This window comes from Molothrus aeneus, chromosome 12 (genome assembly GCF_037042795.1).
Source record: "Molothrus aeneus isolate 106 chromosome 12, BPBGC_Maene_1.0, whole genome shotgun sequence".
NCBI lineage: Eukaryota > Metazoa > Chordata > Aves > Passeriformes > Icteridae > Molothrus > Molothrus aeneus.
The window spans coordinates 4,212,247-4,235,208 of record NC_089657.1 but is presented as its reverse complement, the minus strand read 5'-3'; the positions used below and the strand labels follow the sequence as shown (position 1 = coordinate 4,235,208).

The 22,962-nt window shown below is 44.7% G+C and overlaps 1 protein-coding gene across 3 annotated transcripts in view; it reads right to left on the bottom strand.

Moving 5' to 3' along the window:
• Window positions 1-22,962, bottom strand: part of FOXP1 (forkhead box P1) — a 371,654-nt gene that overhangs the window by 99,908 nt on the left and 248,784 nt on the right. For all 3 annotated transcript variants that reach the window (XM_066557818.1, XM_066557819.1, XM_066557822.1), the window contains exon 5: window positions 7,474-7,596. In XM_066557818.1, the coding sequence (XP_066413915.1) occupies window positions 7,474-7,596 (123 nt within the window). The remainder of the gene's footprint in view (window positions 1-7,473; window positions 7,597-22,962) is intronic.

Genomic DNA, 22,962 nt, shown 5'->3' with positions numbered 1-22,962 from the left:
GCGCCAGGCGGGCCGGACTGCCCCTCATTGTCACTTCTGTTCGATGGCACTTGCACCCACTGCTGTTATTCCAGGCTTCAGGAAATTTTCTAACCACTGGACAGGCTCCAGCACTGCGCACTAATAAGTTGCAGATTGCAGCACTCTATGTGTGTGTGTGTGTGTGTGTGTGTGTGTGTGTGTGTGCATGCGTGTGTCAGATCGGGGCCACACTTTGTAGGAGGGGGGAAAAAAACAGTAGTTCAAAAATGCTGCCTACTCAAATTGACAGAAAAGTGACCCCTGCACTTCATCAGAAATTCCTGCAGACTGACAAAATAAAGGAGTTTGCTTTTATCACACACAGTAAGACTCATATGGAAAAATGGAAACACTACATCACTCGACCTTAGGTTGCCCCCTTTTCAACCGCAGATGAATATTATGTATAAAAATTGTAAATCAATTTGAGATGTATTAAAGGAGATTCTCTTTTTCTGTATTAAAGGTAATACCTTTTAATCTCAAGATTTATTTTGTAATGTCAAGTAAATGAGAAAGACTTAATTTCCGTAACTGAATTTTGTTACTCTTAAGTCTCTTCAGCATCTCTGCATGGTGTTCACAGAATTTCCTACCCTTCGCTTTGCATCAGGAAATAATGAGCAAGCGGCACTTACCCAACACTGAGTCACAAATATTTGCCTACATTAACAGAGCATTAAAAGCCATTTTAAACAACTTAAGGAAATTGTGCTAGCCTTTGAACTGTGATTCACTATTAGGAGAAATTAGGAAACTTTTCCTCTTCTAAAGGCAAAAATCAGCTGCCGTAACCTCCTTGTAATATCATTAGGTCCTAGAGCAGATTTTCCTCTTACAGATCCTCACACACAATAGATTTCTTTGCTTAATGAAACTACTTCTGAAATTTTCCTACACTCGGTGTTGGGTACTTTGAAATTTCAATCCTTTCACATCCTTGAACTCTCATCAACATTTTTTTCCAGACTGTGTCAATAAAATTGATTACTTGCAGTTCTGAACTCTGTTCTGCACATGGAAATAAAACAATTTGTTTTAAAGTATTTTCTGAAGAAAGCAGAACTTGGCAATCATATCTCCAAGATCAAAAATAAAAAAGAAGAAAGAGGGACAATCCAACCAAGCGAGCCTTGCCCACGAGAAGCAAAACAAAAAGAAACCTCTCCAGCAAACAAAAGAGAAGCGAGGTCCTGATTTCATGATTTTATCACAGCAGAAACGCAGGCTCAATCCCTGACATCCCCACATCACCAGGCTCGCTGCTGTCCTCCTGACTGATATATCTCCCTGTCGGATGTGAACGATCTTTTCGGATCATTAATACGTTCATTAATTTGTTATCAATCGCGGCTCGCTGTACTTGCGCCGTGCAGTCGCACACGGACGGACCCCTGGCTCCCCGGCTGTTGAGATGCCTCATACCTACAACCGATCTGTTGCTTTTACAAGTTTAATCTCGGTATTAAGGAGCTGATTGTGGAACCATGTCGCTATAACATCTTCAACCCAGCTGTACATCATATAAACCGCTATAGGAGGGGGCAGTCTCCCATCATTCCTGGCAGCAGCACATACCTTTAACTCCCTAATCTGTAATACTACAAAATACCGCTCTCATTTCTTCCCAAGCACAAGTGGACTACCAGCAAGGGTCCAACAGTGTTATTCCTAATTACCTTTTTTTCACTCTTGATCCTGTGGCGCTCATAATTAGTTACCTGGGGCTGCAATCCAATTTGAAGTGATGACAAGAAAGTGATCCATGAAAAAGTAATAAGTTAAATCCAATTTCAGCCTTCCTCTAATTAAATGCACATGGAACTAATGACTCAAACCCTACCATTTCAGTGATAATGGTAATTAGCGAGGTGGGAGTCACTCTCTTTTTTCAACACTGTAGGTGTAAACCACAAGGTAAAATGGCAGGAGCACTCTTAATTACATGTGTCATTTTGTCAGCAATTTACACATTTCTGACCAGTCAGGAAGGTTTCATTTGTTTTCCCCTTCCCCGAGGTGGGTAAGGCACGTTCAGGCTCTGGCACTGCCTGCCCCACATTCCCACTCCCAACCTGGGCAGAAATCACAGTTTTTACAAACCTGTTCTGTAAATGCTTAATGTCAAAGCAGAAAACCTGCAAGACAATGATACTCAGGATACTCAGTGTGCTCTAACAGCATACAGGGCTGAAAATGAGGGATCCTGGCTTCTACTTTGCCCCTCAGGACTGACTTCTTTCTAGCACTCAGATGCCAAACTCCCAAATATCCCAGCAGAGCTGCACACCTCAACACCACTGATGGCCTGCAGCTCTCCAACCTTGGGAGAGTCACTTAATATCTCTCTGTCAGGGTTTACATGGCTATAAAATGGGAATAATCATGTTTGCTGACAGTACCTCACACTGCCAGCTGTCCAAATATACAGGTATTTTCCTAGAAGCTTCATTTTTTCAAATCATGATATTACAGGATAATCACAGGCTTCTTTTAAGAATAAACACATTTGTCACCTGCTCAGTCTAAAAAACTGAATAGTAAATGCTTTAAAAAATATAAAAAGGCAGAAAAAAAGGCCCATAGGTGTCATGAAATAAAACTCCTTAGTATCAAAATTTTCAAGCTGATCATGTAATTTTGAGGATCTGACTCAGATTTTGTTCTGTTTGTGGGGTGGATGATGTCTGCATTTCACAGACACATTCCAAGAACTGACTAACATTTATAATTGGGTTTAGGGGTGAAAAAAAAAAACAAGAACTAAGTGGTTCTTTGGTAGAAACCAGCAAAACTCAACTTGGCTTAATTTCTAAAGTCAGAAACAGATAATGAAAGATTCAAAGACAAACTTCAAACCCTGCAGAAGCAAAATCTTGACCCAAGCTGAGTTGGTGCCAAAATTCCCACTGGCTTGACTGAGGCCAGATTCTGATCAATTTCTGTATTGAAGAGTGAAACAGAGAGATACTCATACAAATAGAATAAAAATTTACTTCTGCTAAATCATCTGCTGAGACAATTTCTCTACCACTTGTTAAATTTACCACTATGTAAAAAAGGTTCCCTGGGTGTAAAACCTGAGACAACATAACTGAGACTTGTGTGCTCCAAGCGAAACGGAGCATACCCTGCCCTTCACCTCTCGGTGTTTATTATGTTGTCAAACTAAAGATTTCTAATTTCATTAAAAAAAAATACTAATTGCCCCCAACATCAAGCTACAGTGAGTTTTTTCCTCTTGCCCTCTTCTATTTCTCGAGATACTGGAAAGATATATTAAGATAATACAGCATGCAAATTAAATTCTACAAAAGCCCAGCCAAAAGGCTGCTTTAAAAAGCAGCGGTATGCAAAGGCGAGGACAGCTCTGTCCTCTCAGCCTCCCCCAGTCTCACCCTGAGAATTTAAACCAAACCCAAATTCTTTTCTTGGCTGTGACTTAAAGGGGAGATTTATTTTTTTGTTTTGCCAAGTAAAAACAAAAGTTTCCATCCCAGTAATTTCATTATTTTTTCTCTCCAAACACAGGCAGGTTAATGATCAGACAAGAAATCTCATTTAATCACATAAAAAAAGTCAAGTGATGGGTTTGAATTGTGAGATACTGATTTGGAAATCCTAAATTTGTTTTCAGTCCAGTATCCAACTTCCAGCTCAATGCAACACACAACATTTACGTCTTTAAAAAAAATTGTATTTTTAGTATTGCCAAAACACACATGCACTTTTACTTTCTTGGGAGAAAAATGTGTCTCTTGATTTGTTTCCAATCTGTGTGTTCTTGCCAGCAACTAAAATGCTTGAAGAACCAAAATGAATAATCGGTAAGAGCATCGGCAATTAAAGCTGCAAATTTTAATCAATACATCTATTAATACAGATATATTTATCTTGGCCGGGAAAAATGTGCACATTTTCAAAATCCTAAGCATACCTGGTCTGTTAAATTATTTGCTTCACATATTCAAGGAAATCCACTGTCTATGGCAAATATATTATCAAACAGCCTTTAGTCTTTTTTTCACTTCCAGTAATTTTTGTGGAACTGGTATTTTTTATGTTCTTTCCCCAACTGCTGGTTATTAAATCCATTTCTTAACTTTCAATTTTCTTTTGTTTGTGTCATCAGGCTGCGAAACCGGAGGTCACTGCCAAATCTAAACCACGGCAGTGTGCGATAGGCTCAAAATGTGAGTCATCGTGTATTTGGAGATTTGGGGTTTTTCAGCTATCAGCAGAGCACATCTCCAGCCCTGCGTCCAAGTTCTTACACACTGAGTATCTCACGATCTGCTAAAAGCAGATCTTCAGGTAGAGTTGCCAAGATCAAGAGACCCCAAACAGGATTGCAGGAGCCCACTGTCATTTAAACACTACTGAAGACACCATGTCCCAGTGTGGCCACAGGATGCTGGGATATATTTAAATACCTTGGCTATTTAATCAGGGAATAAAGAAGGAACGGAGGAAATTATCCACGAGGTGAGAACAGATTAGCTACACAGTATACACCAGATTAATCTGCATCTGTTTGTGGTGGTGGGGTGTAGAGGGTGCATTTCCAGCCCCAGGAGTGAGTGACCCCTCCTCCTGAGGCAGGCAGGGCCATGGAGCATTTCAGTGGGAGAAGCAGCAGCCCAGGCAGACAGCATCCCTCCCTGTTCCATGCAAAGCTCCCCAGCACTCGTGCTGGGCGCTGCTCACCAGTGCCCTCGCCAAGCACAGCAGGGATGAGCGACGCCTATGGTGTTCTTGTTATACATGAAGCCTGTTTGTCACAAAAAAACAAGTGCTAACTGCTGTGGCTATTAAATGAGATATCTATTTTTGTAAGTGAGGCCCAAAGATACCTTGTTCATTATTTAAACAAACTTGTGAAAAACGGGCACGTTTCCCCCACCCTTGATACTTATTCTATGTACTGTCAGCAATAGGTATCACCTCGTCAGCATGGCCCCATCTGACCTGAGGGGGTGTGGGTGCTTGTGTGGGTGCAATTTTACTGAAAAATTCTACCCTCAGCAGCACCATCTCCTTTCAGCAACAGATTTTCATTACAGGGATGCACTTGGGGGTGTTAGATCCAAGAGGACTTCCAGTATGTTTCAGACTGCAAAAGCACCAGGAGTGAGAAGGGGAAAAAGAAAAAAAAGACTGGGCAGTCATTTGAATCAGTGAGTGACAGGCTGGGCCAGCTCTCTGTATACATTAATAAATTAGAATTTTAATTGTGTCTCTGACTGCAGGAGCTGCTCCAGTACTTTAATACGTACCAACAATTGGCTATGTTATGGAATCCACGATGTGGCCTTCACTGTTGACCTCTGCAACACAATTCCCAGTCTGACTACGGAAACTGTTTGGTTTGATCCTTTCAACTTATTTGAATCCTGACAAATAAGCTCACAGCTGAAAGGTCAACACAGTCATATTTCATCCTCTGGAGCTATTCTTAAGACATCTGCACAACAAAGCACTTCTTTTAGTACCTGACACTGGACCTAGCCAGCACAATCTCTCATTAAAAATGTCCCCAGTGGAAGAGTCTATTAAAAGGCATATGGATCAGCTATGGATTTACCAAATAAAATATTTTTGAAAGCATTAATGTAATGCTTTGGATTATGGCTCTTGACGCCGCCAATAAAACGTATATTTGCCCAATGACAAAATGCTTCATACTTTCCAAAAGAATAATAGCCCGGCTGTAAAGCACGAGGTGTTGTCCAGCAGCCGGAGCACAGGGGTGGGAGCCAGGAACTCATGAATCTTAATCCTACCTCTAAACCCAATTCCCTCTGTGATCCTAAGTGAGTTGCTTAACCCGCATCCCTCAGTTTCCCAGTCCAGAACTGGGATAATGCTACTTACTTATCAGACTTTCCTTCTGGGGATGTTTTGGAGATTAGTATTTGCAAAATGCTTTGAAGATGAAATCACTACACCAAAGCTCGGCATTGTCCAGGCTGGGCCAAGGGCTGCAGTTAACAGCTATTCCTCACTCAGGCAAAACTACCCTTCAACTCCCCATCAGCTTTATTTGGGTAAGAACCTCAGAATCAGGCCCTCTCACTTTACTGTCAAGGCCTCTAGCGATGTTGGCTTTACCTTCCATATTCTACTACATATTTAAAGAGCCTAGCATCCGTATTTTTGCAGGAAAATAATCTGAAGCACATATAAAAGGCAAGAGAAGCAGCAATGCTGTCAGGGAGCTCATGGTGATAGTATATCAAACTAAAAAAAAAAAAGTAGAAAGAGCAAAACAGACATGAGTTTGACAACGTGCTATGACAACAAGAGGGAAAAAAAAAAATCCGGAAAGAATTTGGGGCTACAGAGGCTGAAGCATCAGATATAGAAGAGCGAGATAAGATAAATGTCCCAGCTAAAGGGCTTTGTGCAACTGCAGCTGAACTGCTGCATTCAGGACCTTATTATCAAAAATCCACTGACATGCTGCAATTGCAGTAACAAAAGCAATAACCAGCTGCAAACCAGCAAAGTGGTCAAGGGTCTGGAAGTGCTAGTTTATGAAATACATAAAGAACTAGATACATATAATTTGCCAAAACTGGCAAGTACATGTTAGTATCTCAGATGTTTGAGGAGTGCGAACACGAGGCAAGGCAAGGGACTGACTCAGTATTTATACAAGCAGTATTACTTGGAGCAAGAGGATGGAATTAAAGTGGAAAGTTCCTGAGCGTGTGCTTTGTTATGGAAAACTATCTGAAGGAAAATAATAGCAGTCCCACCATCACTTGGGATTTCTAACACTAGAATAGCAAGGAAAAAAAAAAGAGAAAAATAAAAGGAACTGTGATACATGACCTAATAGGTCTTTCTTGCCTTTAACTCCCCGTGATTTATCCCACAAGACTAGCAGAATGTACTCCAAAGCCCCATATGTGTGCATACATCTTCTGTTTGGGAATGCTGTATTGGTTTTAGCTCTCTGAATTCATAACAGCACAAAGCCCTCTAATATTTAGATTTTATTTCTGAAGATGTCCATAAATCAGTAGACAATAAAAGGGGGAAAAACACACCGATGATATGATATCCTAGCATTTCCCAATATCCTTGACACAGCAAATCAACGGTTTGAGTGAACACAGACTACAAATGGAACAGCAATCAAACAGAAATGTTAATGCAAATCTCCTATGCACACTGACACAGTAACAAAAGCTATTCCATTTTGTCATGATCCAACCCTACCAGACACTAATAAAAGTACACGCTCACGATTTGTAAATATGCCGTAGGTGGGACTTCCAAGAGCACCCAGCATCAATCCTGCTGCCACTTAACACCAGCCACAGCCACTCTGTGGACACAGGGAGGAAGCCCCTGAAGGTTCCACCCCAGTATCTGCACAGAAGATGCATTTATTCAGCTTTTACAAGCCCCAGACCCTCACAGAGGTTCACAGGCTCCCCTTACCTGTAGGGCTGGCTGTTTGTCATTCCTCTTCGGAGACTTTAATCCACTAACTTGTTGCTGCTGCTGCTGCTGTTGCTGCTGCTGCTGCTGTTGCAGGAGAAGCTGTCGTGCCACCTGGAGAGCCTGTAGGGAGAAAGAGGTTGGAGAATTGAGTTCAGAGTCAAGAGGGCATGGGGAGCTACACAAGCAGCATAGGGGCAAGGCAACCCCTGGTCACCACTCCACTCCTGATGCACCTCCACTGAGGAAAGCAGTGGCATCCACAAAAATAACACCTTGCAAGCAATGGGGTCGTATCCCACCACTGATTTCCCGTTTTGACTAAGGAGAAAAACAGCAGCAGCTGACATTTGCCTCCTGGGTGGAAACCTCAAGTAACTGCAGGAATCCTGGTGGTGAGCTCCATGGAGTGGTTGTTGTCCCCCTGAAGCAGCTCACAGCCCTCCTCACTAATGGGCAGTCTCCTTTGCTTTTAGCTTTCAGATGCCTCCTCTCCAGCACATCAGGTTGTGTTTACAGAAGAGGGCAGTCATATATCACTGTCTGCTCCCTTGAGCCCAGAGAACATCAGGGAAGCTTCTGGAAGGCCACGGTGGGAGAAGGAGGAGAGGCAGCAGCAGGCAGAGCCATGCTGAAGGCTGAGAAAGCTGCAAGGAACTAGAGAGAATACAAAGAAAAGCAGGGACAGCATTTCACCTCACCAAAATCCAGAACTTGGACTTTGATGATCCTTGTGGGTCCCTTCCAGCTCAGGATATTCTATGATCCTATGAAAATCATTGTCAGCTCACGATGGACCAGCTGTGGGGACTCACTGGGAGGGGGCACAGCAGTAAAGGGACAGTGTGACACTGGAGGGGCAAGGGATATGACCCTGAAAGCATGAGCAAGCAGGATGTGGGAATTATTGCAAAATGTCATCCAAAGCAGAGAAGAGTCCCTCAACACTGGAGCCTGCTGCTCTGCAAGGCCCGATTTCTCCATCAGGTGGGGAAAAGAAAGCAAGAGGAGATAAAAGAGGAAAAGATGAGGAGCAAGTCCCTGCCCTGGCTCCCTCCTGGCTCCCCAGCCAGGGGACAGCGAGGATGATCCCTGCAAGACAGACTGTGGCACAGCTGAGGCTGTGCTGGCGAGACCCCAGCCTGCTGCTCCCGGAGGATTCACCAGCACCGGACCCGGGCCTCCCTGGTCTCCTTGGAGACGTTCAGTACGTGTGTAGGTGGAAAAGTGGGAAGGCTGAAGACTTCATTAATGTAAAACAAGAAAAATAGTCCCTTTGCAAGATGCCTACATGGAAGGAGGGAAAAAGCCTTCCCCACTCCTACTGTGTATGTTCTCTGAGCGATTTAATTAATACCTATTTAATTAAGAAGTCAGATTTGCTTCAGGTTTCACTTGCTCCTTCAAGTTGCAGTGTTTATTCTCAGCACAGAACTGCTGGGAAAGGTTTGATATCAAGGTCAGCAAACTCCAACCCAACTCCCCCACCCCAGTAAAACCTTGTTATTTTAATTGCCTAGACCCATCTTTTTACTTTTGGAGAGACATTGGTCAGCTCAGCAGACTGAAGAACCACCACTGCTGACCAGGGCAAGTGGGCAGGAGAGACCTTATAATGCTTTGGCAATAAGCCCTCCTTTCCAATTTAATAACAATTCTCCACTGGATCAGAAAAACTCTCTAGGGGTGGATGTGATTTCCAGCAGAGCTTGGCACGGTGCAGGTAAAATTAGATTTTGCATTTCAAGCTGGTTGGAGCTTAGTGCACCCATAACATCTTTGAACTGGTCCATGTCCCTGCAATGGGTGCAGGAGCTGCTGGGCATGGATCTGGGCTCCAGACACACACAGGCACCACCCCCTCGATGGTGCACCATCAAGAAACAGGAAACCCTACAGCCTACCAAAGAATTCAATGCAACAAAAGAAAGCTTTATGAAGAAAGCACTAAGAACAGCTAAAAAATACCTTGTTTTTATTGAATTAACTTATTTAGCTGTTAAAGCATCTTCAAGGGTGGGCAGAGGCAGCAGAAATAAAACCTACAAGACTTAAGGGGATAGGCAACAAACACTCACTTATTTAACAGGAGTGTTGTATGGCTTATTTAATTAATGAATACTTGTAAAGCACTCTGAGTTGCTCAGACAAGAAGCTCTATACAGTACAAGCGCAACATATTATTATATATTATTAAGACTGGCTCTGCAGAAGAATAATTCCAGGTAAATGTGCAATCAAATGATCATTTTAGTTCCCAGTAATTAGATTCAATAGGCCAAAAAAACCACAGAAGCCTTTCTTTAATCATACACTAAACAATCAGAACATCCCTAACCTTTCAAGCTACAGCCTTTTTGAATAAAACATCATCAACTTATAGATATTATTCCAAAAAGAACCAGTCACCATATGTGTTGTCTCTTTGAAATACAGTTGCTATAGCAGACCCTGCATGCATTTCATGTGATATGATCATATTCCATCCGTTCTGGCAGCTGAGAGGTTGCACAATTAAACTGGCTGCCAGAAATTTTTGAAGATTCCCAGAACAAGTAGCCATGCAAGAAATGCCTGCTCTCTACTCGAGCTGGCCACGAAGCTCCATGCAGCTTGGTGGGGTGGCCACTGCCACCATAAACCCTTACCATGACTGACCCCCACAGCAATGAGAGTCTCTGGCTGTGGGGACAGGCTGGCACTGGCAGAGCTCTGCTGGAGGAAAGCCAGAGCTCCAGTCCAGCTGCACAACACCCACATCCCTCACACCCACCACTCCGAGGGTCTCCATTCAAGGTGACATCTACACCACCCCATCCATGTCTAGGTGCCACCTGTGCTGGTGTAAACCTGGTGGGACCAGAGTTGGCAAGAAGGAAGGACCAACACAGACGGTGGAGCAGGGCAGGAAGGAAAGGATTAGAAAGAACAAAAGTGGGCTAGAGGGAGCATCAGGGATACAAGCAGCCAGGATGGACAGGAACATCAAAGGGAAAAAACAAGGTAGATGCAAGTGAGATGGCAACATGCTGACATTCCAGGGATTGCAGCTTGAAATGGCATTTCCCATTTCTCCTCTCAAGATTTTGCTTTTTCACTCACAAATAACTGACAGCAATGAAAGCTGAGCATCAGATGAGCTGGGGTTTAAGATGTGGAAGGCTGTGTATAGCTCTGTGTATACTGAGCATCTGCATCAAGGAGCTACCAAGTCCCTGGTGGTACAATGAACCCAGCAATTCCACATCCCTCTGCCTTTCTACTTCTTCCTGCTAAGCCTTTCCTTCCTCCTACCTCAGTCCTGTCCTTGCCACTTCCAAGCCTCATCAACACTCCTCACACATGACAGGACATGTACAATAAAGATGACTGGCTCGGGATACACTGACCCTCCTTCCTCTCACTCACAAAATACTTCAAGCCCCTTCAGGTTTGCCTTCATGGAATTACTTTGCTGATGTCAGTTCGGGCCCTGTGGACAGCCGTACGAGCCAAGCCAAGAAGCATCACACCTCTGCCCCCTTCTTCCCTGGTTCCAGGCAGTGCTGCTCCTGCACGGAGCTCATCCCTGGCGTGGGAGCCCTGCTGAGGCTGCCGGTGCTGCACAGTGCTCAGGCAAGGATAGACAGGGAAATTAATTTGAGTGAAGTCAGTCCCACAACCTTCATCAGCACGGAGATTCGCAAGCAGGCCTGTACATTAATAAAGCTTCCTGTGGGAGTAGATGTTGCCTTTGATTTGCATGTGAATTCAATGCTAGTGAGAAGTGCCAGACTGTCAGACATGGAGACCAAAGTCTCTTATCTTTCCAAAAGCTTCTGTAGCAGTTTCCCCACATTTCCTTAATCATCTGCCTTGTCCTCAACTTACTGAACAGGCAGTAGAGAGTAAAGCTGGATTCAGTTCAACTCCTGCTGCTGCCAAGTCCTGAAACAAGGGTGCCACGACTGTTTACTGCTAGCCAACAGCTCTGCTAACGTGGCCCTCTCCTCACAAGCAGGTGCTCTGACATCTCCAAGCTCTTATCACACATTCCTCCCCACTGCCATAGTTACATCTTAAATCTCCACCACGTGCTTGCAAGTGAACAATTGCCAGGGGCCGTGAAAAAGCAGCTTGTGTTTGTATGTCCAGACAACAGCATTGTCCTTTAAGGTGGAGATGCCAAGAGCCTCCAAAACCACAGAGGTGCTTCAAATACCTGGCTCTGTATTTACCAGCAGCCATGTTACCTGCACGGCCCAAAGAGCCTGCAAGCCTGGACAGAGCTTCTTGGGACACCCAGAGACCGAGACACCAATCCTGGCCTCCAGCAGTGAATCACAGAGCAGCAGTAACCATCCTCCTCTCTGCACCAAAACACAAAGGGGAAATCCTCCCACTTACTGGGGAAAAAAAGAGAAAGGAAAGCATCCCCCTGAAAATGAATCTTCCATGGGTTTTAGTCACTATAAACATGGATTTGGAAGGACAACATCAGGAAAAGGATGCCTACCAACCAAGTCATCCTATGCCTAAATGCAAGATACAGTAAATGAACTCCCAAGGTGTTTTCTTATCCATTAGGAAATCACCCAGACATAAGGAGATTTTCTGGTGTAAAACAGAGATCAGTAAAAAGGCAACTGAAATACAGAGCTTGAGAGACATTGCACAAACTTGGAATGGTATTTGAGAGTCAACACTGGGTGACACCTAACCCAGGAAAAATGTTAACAGTACATTAACTGTGAGATGAATCAAGCCTGTTTCATTCACAGCGTAAGTGGGAAGCCCCACTGAAAAGCCCTCTCCCTGTGCTTAGGGAAGTGGCAACCATTTATTATTTCCCAACCACTTAAGCACCAGGAGGGGAAAAGAAAAGTACACATTTGAGATGACCAAGACAATTTTATTGCAAGACAGACAGAACGTGACTTGTTTGCCCAGCTGCTGTTTGCCCAGAACACTGGGCACTGCTATCACCCCAGTTACTGTTGTAATTCAACATTTCCATGCAAGCACCTTGACCTTTCAGTTTCACCATCCTCTTTGGGCAAGCTCTGACGAAGGGTAAAAATGCAGCCCTGCCTCTCACTTCATGTGGCCAGAAACTCCTGATTCGGGAAGGGGGCTGGGGAAGGGAAATACACTGGAAAAAGAGGGTAGAACTTTAAAAATAGAAATGCTGCTTAAATGCCATATACTTGCTTACAGTGTCAGTACATAACGAAAACAGTAACAGGATCCAGTCGCATGGAGCCTCTTGCTAACTTGTTCCACCACTGCAGCCAGTACAAGGCAGCAACTCTCCAACTTTTTTCCATCATCCTATTCCTACTGAAGAAAAAGTGCTCCAGCTCCTCCCTTCCCATCTGCTCCAACCGTTATTAATATCAATCAGTTATTAATGAAATATAATGACCTGCAGCTATAATAGGCCTGGCTCTAACACCAGGGGAAGCTTGTTACTGAACCTGAGGTTTATCAGGCATGGAAAGATCAGTCCAGGGAACTTTAGGATGTATGGAAAGGAATGTACACTGGAGGGTGGGGAGATGAGCAGCAGCCATGAGGATGCAAAAGAAAGGGGTATCCTGTTCAATTGCCAATTCCCAGGGCAGTTGGTCAGTAATGAATGGGCTGCCCCCAAAATATCTGGATAAACATGCACCCAGAAGTTGCAAGGAGAGCACAAAACAAAATCCCATGTGTTTTTACAGATTCCTAAGGATTCTTGGCCTTTCCAGGTGGACAAAGTTGCTTATCGGGAGAGCAACTTGAGAAAGGAAGAAGGAAGAGTTCCCTGAAATCAGAGGTGGTCTTGTGGCCATGGAAGTGTCCAAGCAATAAATCTGGAAAGTTAGTTGCCAGCCAACATCATATTCTGTCCACAATTTCAGTTATGGTCATAAACAGCAAAACAGAACAAAACAAGCAAGCAGAGAGAGAAGAGAAGGGAGAAACTTTAAGGGCAAAATCTGCCCTTGGAGCAAACATCACACTACACTGGTCCCAGAGCTTGTGTGTTGACCGTTGATAGCCATACCCTTGCAAGCTACCGCTGCTCCTCAACTTCCCCACTGAGGTTTGGGCAAAGCACAGCTTTGCAGCAGCAGGCATGCAGCTTTCCCATCATCTTTCTCCCCAAATTTCATGCTGCCTTCAGGCCCTGAGGAATCTCCCCGTCAGCAGCTCCAGGCGCCTCTCCCAGCGGAGCATGGCCCACCTCCCAAAAGGGCTTCTTGCTTCCCTTCAGCCTCACAAGGCAAGTACCTTTGTTTCTCCTGGGTGGGACGAGGGGGAATTTAGACTCAGCCAGCAATCTCTCTTCTTTCTCAGCTCCCATCTGTCCTCACACCCCGCTCCACTCCACAGCTGCTCCCAGCAGAGCGGCAAGATGCAGCTCTCAAGCTCGGAAGCCCGGATGCACCCGAGCTTCAGAGATGCTTCATGTCTCTCCCACTCCTGCCTCCTCTACCTCCTCTCCTGCGACACTCTCTTCTCCTGGAGCAGCAGATGTAGAGGAGCGGTGGTAGGAGGCAGACACATTGGAGGGGAGCCCTGCTGCAGTTCTCCTCCGGCAGGCTCAGGAGCCGCACAACGTGTGGAAACCAGCGAGGAGAGGAGCAGTATGCAAAGGGAAAAAAAATAAAAAATAGTGCAAAGCGACAGCAGTGGGTAGTGCTGTTCCTCTGGGAGGAACAGAACAGGGGGAGGTGAGATGAACCAACTAGAGAATAGGAAAGGAACCAAAATGAAGAGGAGGAATAAAATGTAGAAGATGCAAAAAAGAGAAGCAGATGTTCTTGCAGCACTTATTCCCTCTGACATTCGTGCCCAGCTCTTCCATCCTCCTCCAGAACTGGGAAATGAGCTGCTACGTGCTCCCTTCCCCACTGCCACCACCCTGACCCTGTGCCACACACAGAATGACACAGCCAAGAGCCCCAACACTGCTCTTGGCAGTGCAGAAGGGAACTTTGAGGATACCTACAGGCAGGACATGGGGCTCTGCTATGAGACACAGCTAAGATGCAACATAACCTGGTGAAGCATTCCTGCTGTCCAGCCTTCTCAACCACCTTGGATTCAAACAATCCCCATCCCCATCTCATCCTCTGCTCCCTTGTTTCATTAAATAATCCTTTTCCACCCACCCTGTCCCAGCTCCACTGGTGCAGCAGGGATGCCCTGAGCCTGGGGAGATGCTGCTGGTTGTACCCAGCGCCTCACTTGGCTGCAGCCAATCTGCAAGGCTGGTTCCACCCAAGGGCTACCAATCAGCTCATCACGGAGGGGAGCTTCAACAGCAATCCTTCACTCAATAAAAGGGTCAGCTGGCCATGAAGATCACAGCAGATTGGTCTGGACAAGTGATTAATGGGTGATTCCTATGCTGGAAAAAGAGAAGAGACCTGAGATCCACATGTACAAACCCTGGCTCACATCCTGTCCCTGATGTGACAGGGGCACACTTGGAGCAATGGAGCTGGCAATGCACCTCATGCTGAAGCATCTCCTAGAATAGTTCAGTCATAGGGAAAGAAGATGAGTCTCTATTTTTCTTCCAGCAGGTTTAGTTTCTTTCCTCTGGAATAGATTCTGGCTACCAGTTAAAGAGATTCCCTCCAGAAAAAGGCACTGGAAACAGAAAGCCTTTCTTCCAAACCCACAGGGTGGAGCTGCCTGTGTCCCAGCTCTGCTGCAGTTCATCCTCGTGGGCACTGAGGTTACTCCTGCCAGTGGGAGGACGAGTGGACTCCATGCCCCTGCCCTGCCATCCCACAGCCCATCCCATGGCTGGCAAGGTCCCTGCCTATGAGGACCCAGCACCACAGAGGGGGAAAACAGAGTTTGCCTCAAAAAACCCCAATTTCCATTTTGTAATTTATTCATGAACTCCAACAATTTCAGGGAAAAGGTAGGTGAGGTATTTTCTTTAATGCTTGGAGACACTACAGGGATGAAGGGGGCAGGCAACAAGGGACAGTAGGGTGAGAGATCAGCCTCAGCCAACACCAGGAACCTGCAAACCCTGAAGAAGCTACAACAGGGAAAATGGCTACAAAAATCCCTTTTTTGAGGCATAAATGAAATCCTCAGGCGGTTACACCGCAAAAACACCTTCTGTCTCTTCTTTTAAAGAGTCACAGTCGGGACTCATCAAAGCCACTTAAAAAGTATCTGGCAAAAAGTTCCCAAACATTAAAAATGGTTCTCTTTATTTTGGCATGCCAAGACTCACAGCATGTAGCGGTCTGTACCAGCAAGAAAGGAGGGATGGGCCAACACATCCTGGTAAAATGAGAAAGGATACAAATCTTGGCTCCCTGTTCAAACTGAACCAGAACTGAACTGTTCCTGAGTGATGAAAAAAAAAATCTTATGGGATTTCCAGCTCATTTCTGTAGGCTCGAGATCAGATTCTGAACTACTGTGTTTATGCAAAAGTGAACCAGACCTTTGAATATTTGGAGGAGCATTCACTGCTGAGCCGCGTTTTTCTTGGATGTCAAAAGCACGGGAAGTTCTCATATTTTTTAAGAGAGAAGAGAAGAGGGATAAGGTGGGGGGGGGGTAGAAGGAAGCCTTTTTGTTGCTACAACATAAATAGTATATTGCATACAGCTGCTTGCGCGCTTCCCTGTGTGGTCAACAAAACAGGGAACATATTTTAAGCTTGTTTTCCAAAACACTGCATGACAAACTTGTACTCAGAGGCCCATGAAATACAGCCACTGACTGTGGACATCTCACCACGCTCCATCAGACACTCGCTGCTGCTGGGTGAATGAAGGAAGCAAAACATTGGGACAGCCCAAAACATGGAAAACTAAAGCTGCAAATCACATCTCTGCACTTCTATGGCACAACCTAATTTAGAACTGCTTGTAAAAGGCTTAATTTTAACAGATTCTGGTAAAGCAAAAATAGGCAAGGTTGAGATGGAGGCGACAAAAATGATTAGAGGGCTCAGCAGATACGAGGCAAGATTGATAAGGGTGGGAGTGTTTAGTTTAGCGAGAGATGAGTAAGAGGGGAGATGATAACAAGTATACAAGTTGTGACTTGGCCTGAGAGGGTACATCTGGTGCTTTTGCCATTTCTCATAATGCAAGAGAAAGAGGACATTGAATGAAGTCAGGAAGCAACAGCCACCAAAAAAACCCCAAAACAAAACAGCAGATAAAAGGATTTTTTTTCCTTTCTTAATATACAACTCATAATTACTCTCTGGAACTTACTGTCACAATATATCACCAGGGACAAGAGCATGGGGAGGATGCAAAGAAAGGATTAGACACTTGCAGAGATAGTCATGAGAGCATTTACAGCTACCTTTGGAAAAATAAAAATAGAAATCAAGGTACAAATGTTTACGCTTCAGGGTACAAACCAACCTTCAATTCCTGAAGTCTGGGAGGACATTTTCCCCCATGGACAGGTCCTTCATGGGCTTCTGCCCAAGGACTTCAGCCAGGGCTGGAGAGCTCCCCTGTCCAATAGGCTGCAACTGCTCCTGCCCCTTGGTCTTTCCAGGTATCTCAATCCTGCTGATCCCAAAGCCCATTCCTCAGCCCACCCTCAGCCTCCTCAACCCTCAGGGAGCTTCTGGGCAGGGGGGGCCAGCCATGTCCCCCAGCCCAGCCCATGCCCATGTCACCTGGCCCCAGCTGCTCATTTCCTCTTTCTTCTTTACATCACATTTAAGTTTCAGGTCCTTATTTTGCCAGCCCTTCCTCTCCCTGCTATTTCAACTGCCATTTTTTTTTCCTCCCTCAAACCCAAACCCCCAGCTCCAGCCCCTGCCATCCACTTGGGCTCTCCAGGGAGCGCTGACCCCTCGGAGCCAGAAGGTGAAGCATCCACCTCCTCCTGCCCAGACCCACCAGCGACGCACAGACTTGAACACAACTTCAAGATGTCAGGCAAATTTTCCCTTTCTCGATGTGAAGCCATCCCTCAGAGGAAACCCACATCCCTGAGGAGGAGGAGGAGGAGGAGGAGGACCCTCCTGCCGATCTGGCACCTGCGGGGCAGCGGCAGTCAGGCGCTATTACGGACCGCGGAGCTCATCAACGCGCTGGAACTGACATGCGACTCGGGGAGACAAAGAGAGATTTTGAAAGCAAGTCAGTCTATTAAATTTATACCTACCTGCACAATGTGAAGCAAACCACATCTCAGTTTCCTTTCATGTGCATGACAGTCTTAACTTGTTTCTTTTAATCCCATAAAAGCAGCTAAAGCATGCAACATGCTTCCCGGAGATGAAGCAAACCTGTATTTTACTTCCTGACAGTGATTTAGTTTATAGGGTGTTGGTTTTTAGTTGTTCTTTTTTTTTCAGGGAAGATAATGAACATTGTCCAAAGCTGGTATTATAAAGGAAATACTACATGCTACATGCTAGACACCTGGCATTTAAAATAGAATCCCATAAATTGACAGTGTCTGTAACGGACCAAACACAGCTGCAACCCCTCACGCTGCACAGACACCAGCACTGGAGGCTGGAAGATCCCAGCATCTCCCGCCAAGGTTTTCTTTGGAAATCAGCACCCTTCTGAAAATTCAAAGCGTCTCTCATTTAGTCAGTCACACCCCAAGTAGGACTGGGGAGACAACCAGGGCTGTATGACTATGCAATAAATCCAGCAAATCCAAAGGGCTGGAGCAGTAATCCATGGAAACGTTCCAGGCAAGAGGGGGGTTTAAGTGCCTTTAATTCCCAGCTGCAAGCCCAACAAGCTGCCAGAAGGCGGAGACCACAGAACACAAGGGGTTAATGGCCTTGCTAAAGAAAATGATACACATAATTTCCTTTTATCATAAAACAATACGTTTATTATTTTCTGTATATCTGTTAAAGGGCATGGCCTTCTGAGTGGAAAACAAAACACAGCTTGGTCACATGTTTATTTGCTTCAGCTACTCCCTTTCCCTTCTGATAAATAATCAAACATGCCATCCAGAAAAAACAAAACCAGTGAGCTGGGAAATTTGATGGTCATCAAATAGACTAAGATACCAAGAAAAGCAGCCCACTGTTCCCACAGAGAGTTTTCTGCCCCACACCTACACTAACATCTGAGTAAATAACTTCAGTCACTCTTTCCATTTTCCCCATGAAATTACTCCTACTGTTAAACAAATTGTCCTTAAGGCAGTTGCAAACACCATTTTTTTTTCTGCAAAGTAGAACAACTTCTGAACATTAAAAAGCCAGACTAGCAATATATTTTCAAAATATGTTTGTTGTACTTGCGGTTTGGCTGAACACACAGCTTGATTTCTCTCTCTCTCGCTCTCTTTTCTAGGAAGATGGGGGTTTACAGTTTAAAATTTTAAAGTGTATTTGGATCTTGGAGAGGCAGGAAAAGCCTCAAGGAGGATGGGTTTTCTCCATAGGGCAGGCAGCATATTTTCCATTTTCTCTTATGTTTCACACTATACGAGCACCACGAATGCTTGCCAAAAAAAAAAGTTACCTGCTATTTCAGTGGACTTTTGCGGGGGGAAGAAACCACCGAGAAATATCAAGCAGTTTTTTTAAGTCACTTGAACAGAGGGGAAAAAATCCAGCATCCGTGTTGTGACATGGATTACCTAGAGGATCTACTCTATCTTCCAAAAACCCCTGAAGACCATTCATACAACAATCATTAATACTGAAAAACTGCAGAGAAAATCCCTCACGTGAGAAGTTAACAACCATTACCCGGCGTGAGCATGCTTTCCCTTTCCTTTTGTAGTACCACAGGTCTAAACAATAGTCATATGAATGAGATAATAGCCATGCTTGTCTCAGCAGCCTGATTTTTATTAGCATGAAATTGGTACAAATATTAGCGAGGCTGGTTCGCATGCGGTGCCAGAGCCACCATGCAAACAATTTGTGGAAAACAAAAAAGCCATTCGGTGAGTTTGTGCCACTTGTGCTGCCCAGAGCAGCAGCAATGTTTCCTTTTCTTGGAGGGGTTTGCTGTTTAGGTATTTTTGGCAGTTCTGCAAAGAGAAGCTGCAGCACCCGGTGAGCAGCGGGGATGGTGGCACATGGCTGCTCCCGTGCCAGAGGGGCAGCACCACAAGGTGACAGGCACCCCAAAAGAGGACTTGGCCCTTGCCACAGCTCTCCAACGCCATGCCAAAAACCCCACCCTTGTCAACACTGCCATAAACAACCTGAACTGGCTGCTTTTGTATCAAACCAAAGCAATTCCCCTCTCCTGTGCTCCAAGCTGCCTGCGCAAGACAGCGCGTTAAAAGTTCAGCCCTGCCTGCACGCTCCTTTCCTCTGAGCGCTCGCAGAGAAAATGAAGAGTTTAACAGAGTGAGCTCTTACTGTCTGCCTTTAGATTTCCGTCTTCGCGCTGGAGATGTTTCTGGCTGTTTCTGTGAAGCGGGGGCTGAAGAATGGTAAAAAGATGTTTGAATAAACAGGAAGTGCCGTGCAGCCGGAGCACAGGCTGGAGGGAGACGCTGGAGCACTGCCCTTCGCGGCAGCCACCGGGCTCTGCCTCCACAGTAGCAACCTCTGCTTTTACTAAATGACAAAGAAACCGCAAAGCATTCCTTCCCTAATTCTTCCCTTGCAAAGTGGTGAGATCAGCTGGAGCGCACAGGTAATGTCAAAGTTGGGCTTAGCACTCCACCCGGCACAAAAATCTAGTGACTCCACACTATTAAACCCCCCTATCTGTGAGCAGAAACAGGCAGAACTAATTATGTCCCCAAACAGACCAAACAGCAGGCAGAAGCACACCTCGCTTCTGTATCTAGGCAAATTCGGATTTGCACGGAAGTCCAGCCAAACTTGACGTTCCTACCCTCGACAGCGCTGTGACTTGCTCTGGAAACCAGCTCGGGAGGCTGGCCGGGCTGCAGAGCTGTTTTCTCTGTGTGAACTGAAATATAAACAACCGCCCAAAAAACACAGCTTGTCTTGGGTGCAGGGACTTGCATTCGGCATCTCCGAAAGTGTAACTTCAGCATTCCGGCAGATGCCACCCCTCCTTCGCTGTCTCCTTCCCCTCCCTAAAACAAACTACCTATTTAACTGGAGATGACTAACTAACTGTCTCCCCACCCAATTATCAAAGCCCTGTCTGCTGTCATATTGGTGACATGACACAGATATTGTCAAGAAAAAGTAAACTGGGGCTGGCACTCAAAGGCAGCTCGTGAAGAGATGAGCAGTCGAACAGCCATATTCAATAAAAAAGAGGAACAGGATTCCTTTAGAAAATGTATTGCTGTTGTGGCAACGTGCTGCTGCCACTGAAGGGACTGATTTGTTATTTAGCATGTAGTCTTGGACTGTCTGTCATTCTGGGTGCTAATGCTCTGCTAAAATAACTCATTGGGAGCTGTCAGTGGGATGTTTACATAGGCCCCCAATCTTTTCTTCATACAAGGAAATTTTTTACTGGAATTCATCTTCTTTTGATCTCACATTCAAAGCAACAGCAGCTTGATAGACATGCAAGTCTGAAAGCAAATCCAGACGCTGAAGATAAACCGCCAGAGTATGACAGGCAGGAGCATCTAAAGCTTATAAAAATGAAGAGAACAGCATGTCGTCTGAGTATTACAATAGCAGAAATCAAGAGACATATTAGGTGGAACTGATCAGCCACAAAAACAGTTCAAAAGGCAGATCATAGAAACAGAAGACTAAGCTAGAAAAAAAATAAAATTGGAAAGATCTGCTTTACAGAGGCATCACCTCCTTTCTGAGCACCGCGGCGTTTCCGCTCCAGCATGTAAACTTAAGGGGAAAAAAAGAACAGGGCTGGTGCTGTCTCTACTAACTCAGCAGTTCTTACCTTCAACTCACCAATTAATTTGCCAACTGTACGTTTCAATTACGTGTTATTCAAAGTGAAATAAAAATAGGACACTGTGCCACTCGCATCTACAGCCCAGCCCTCCCCAACACTACAGAGATGAGGAATTGGTGCCTCTTCATTAGGAATTACATCCCCCTGCAAGGTGCAAAAGGGGCCCTGGCCTGAGCCCCTGCCACCATTTTATCTTGTTCATCTTTAAAAGGGCTGAGTCTTGGGATGCTCCTGAGCTCTGCCTCTGCCACCAGTGCAGAAATATTCATTCAGAAGGTAATTTTATTTAAATTGAATTACATGTGCCACGGAGTCCACAGTTATGTTCCGAAGGCGACACTTGCCGGGAAACAATTGCTGAAACTTTCTCTAGAAACCCATACATTTTTAATTTTTCTTCCCCAAATACGCTTCTTATTCTAATTGAAGTCAGCAAATATAATGAAAAAGTAATTCTCAAACAATTTTGTACTTAGAGCTATTTGTTAACAAACACTGAACGAGCAGCAGTGTTAGGTTAAAGGGCAGCAGGATTCCACATTATAATTTAGCCTGCGGTTATTTCTGATTAAGAACACCCTCCGGGATGGCAAAGCAAGATCTTCTTTTGCAGCAGGCATAGCTTTTAAAATTAGCCTCTTCTCAATAATAAAACCAACAGGAAAACTGTGGATTTAAAACTGTATTAACCAATTTCAAGTAGTGCAATCAGTTTATGTCTTGCTTTCTGCAAACCACTGTTCCCTGCCTTAGTCAAGTTTCAAACGTAAAAATGCTGCCTGGATTCTGAAACTGTTGTAAGAAAGTCACCTTCTGTCATGCTTATGTAGCTATCTAATGTGCTAAAGGCTGATTATTTATCTTTAAACTGTACTAGTTTAATCTTTTAAGGTCACCACTAATCTGCTCCAACCTTTTAAAAAATAGCAGCTTTCAAGACTTGCTGCTGGAATCACTAAACTCTGAGCTGAATGTCATTGTAAGGGATACACTAGCCAGAGTGAGTGTAGTTTTACAATGTAAACACCAAATATAAATCCCCACCTAAACGAGAAGAAAAATATGATGTCCATGCCAGGAGAAATATCAGTAAATAAGGCCAACACTCTATTATTTCACACAAATATCGTTCCAAATCATGTTGCTATTTCTCTCTCCTCCCCCTCCCTTCCCAGTGCAAAACTTGGGTATAATTTAAAGGATCATTAGGTGTTTTTTTTCTTTATCTTTTCCCTTTCTCAGCAGCAACTTTGCCTGCCTGCTGTGAAGCCTCCTGACCGCATTTGGAAGTTATTGCAAAGTCCAAAACCCCCTCATAGGTTATTTGTGTGCATGTGCTGCACAGCAGCCTTTTATACTCTTCTTTTTCCTTTTCCCCTAGACTTCTTCTGGACTTGAATGTCACAGTAGACCTTGAATGTGAAATGGCTTCAAGCTAATTGCTTTAATTGCTTGAAGATGTGCAGGCAGGTGAAACCTGATCCCCTTGGCCATTGTAGAGACCAGGAACAACACAGGAATGTTTACATAGTGGTTTGAGTTTAATAGACAGTAGAGCTGAGTTTCAGACAGCTAGCAAAAACACAGCTAATAGGTGACCTCTTAATGTAGTTCTCCTTTTTAAAAACAAAATACAATTTCGTTTTATACAAGGCAATGTCCC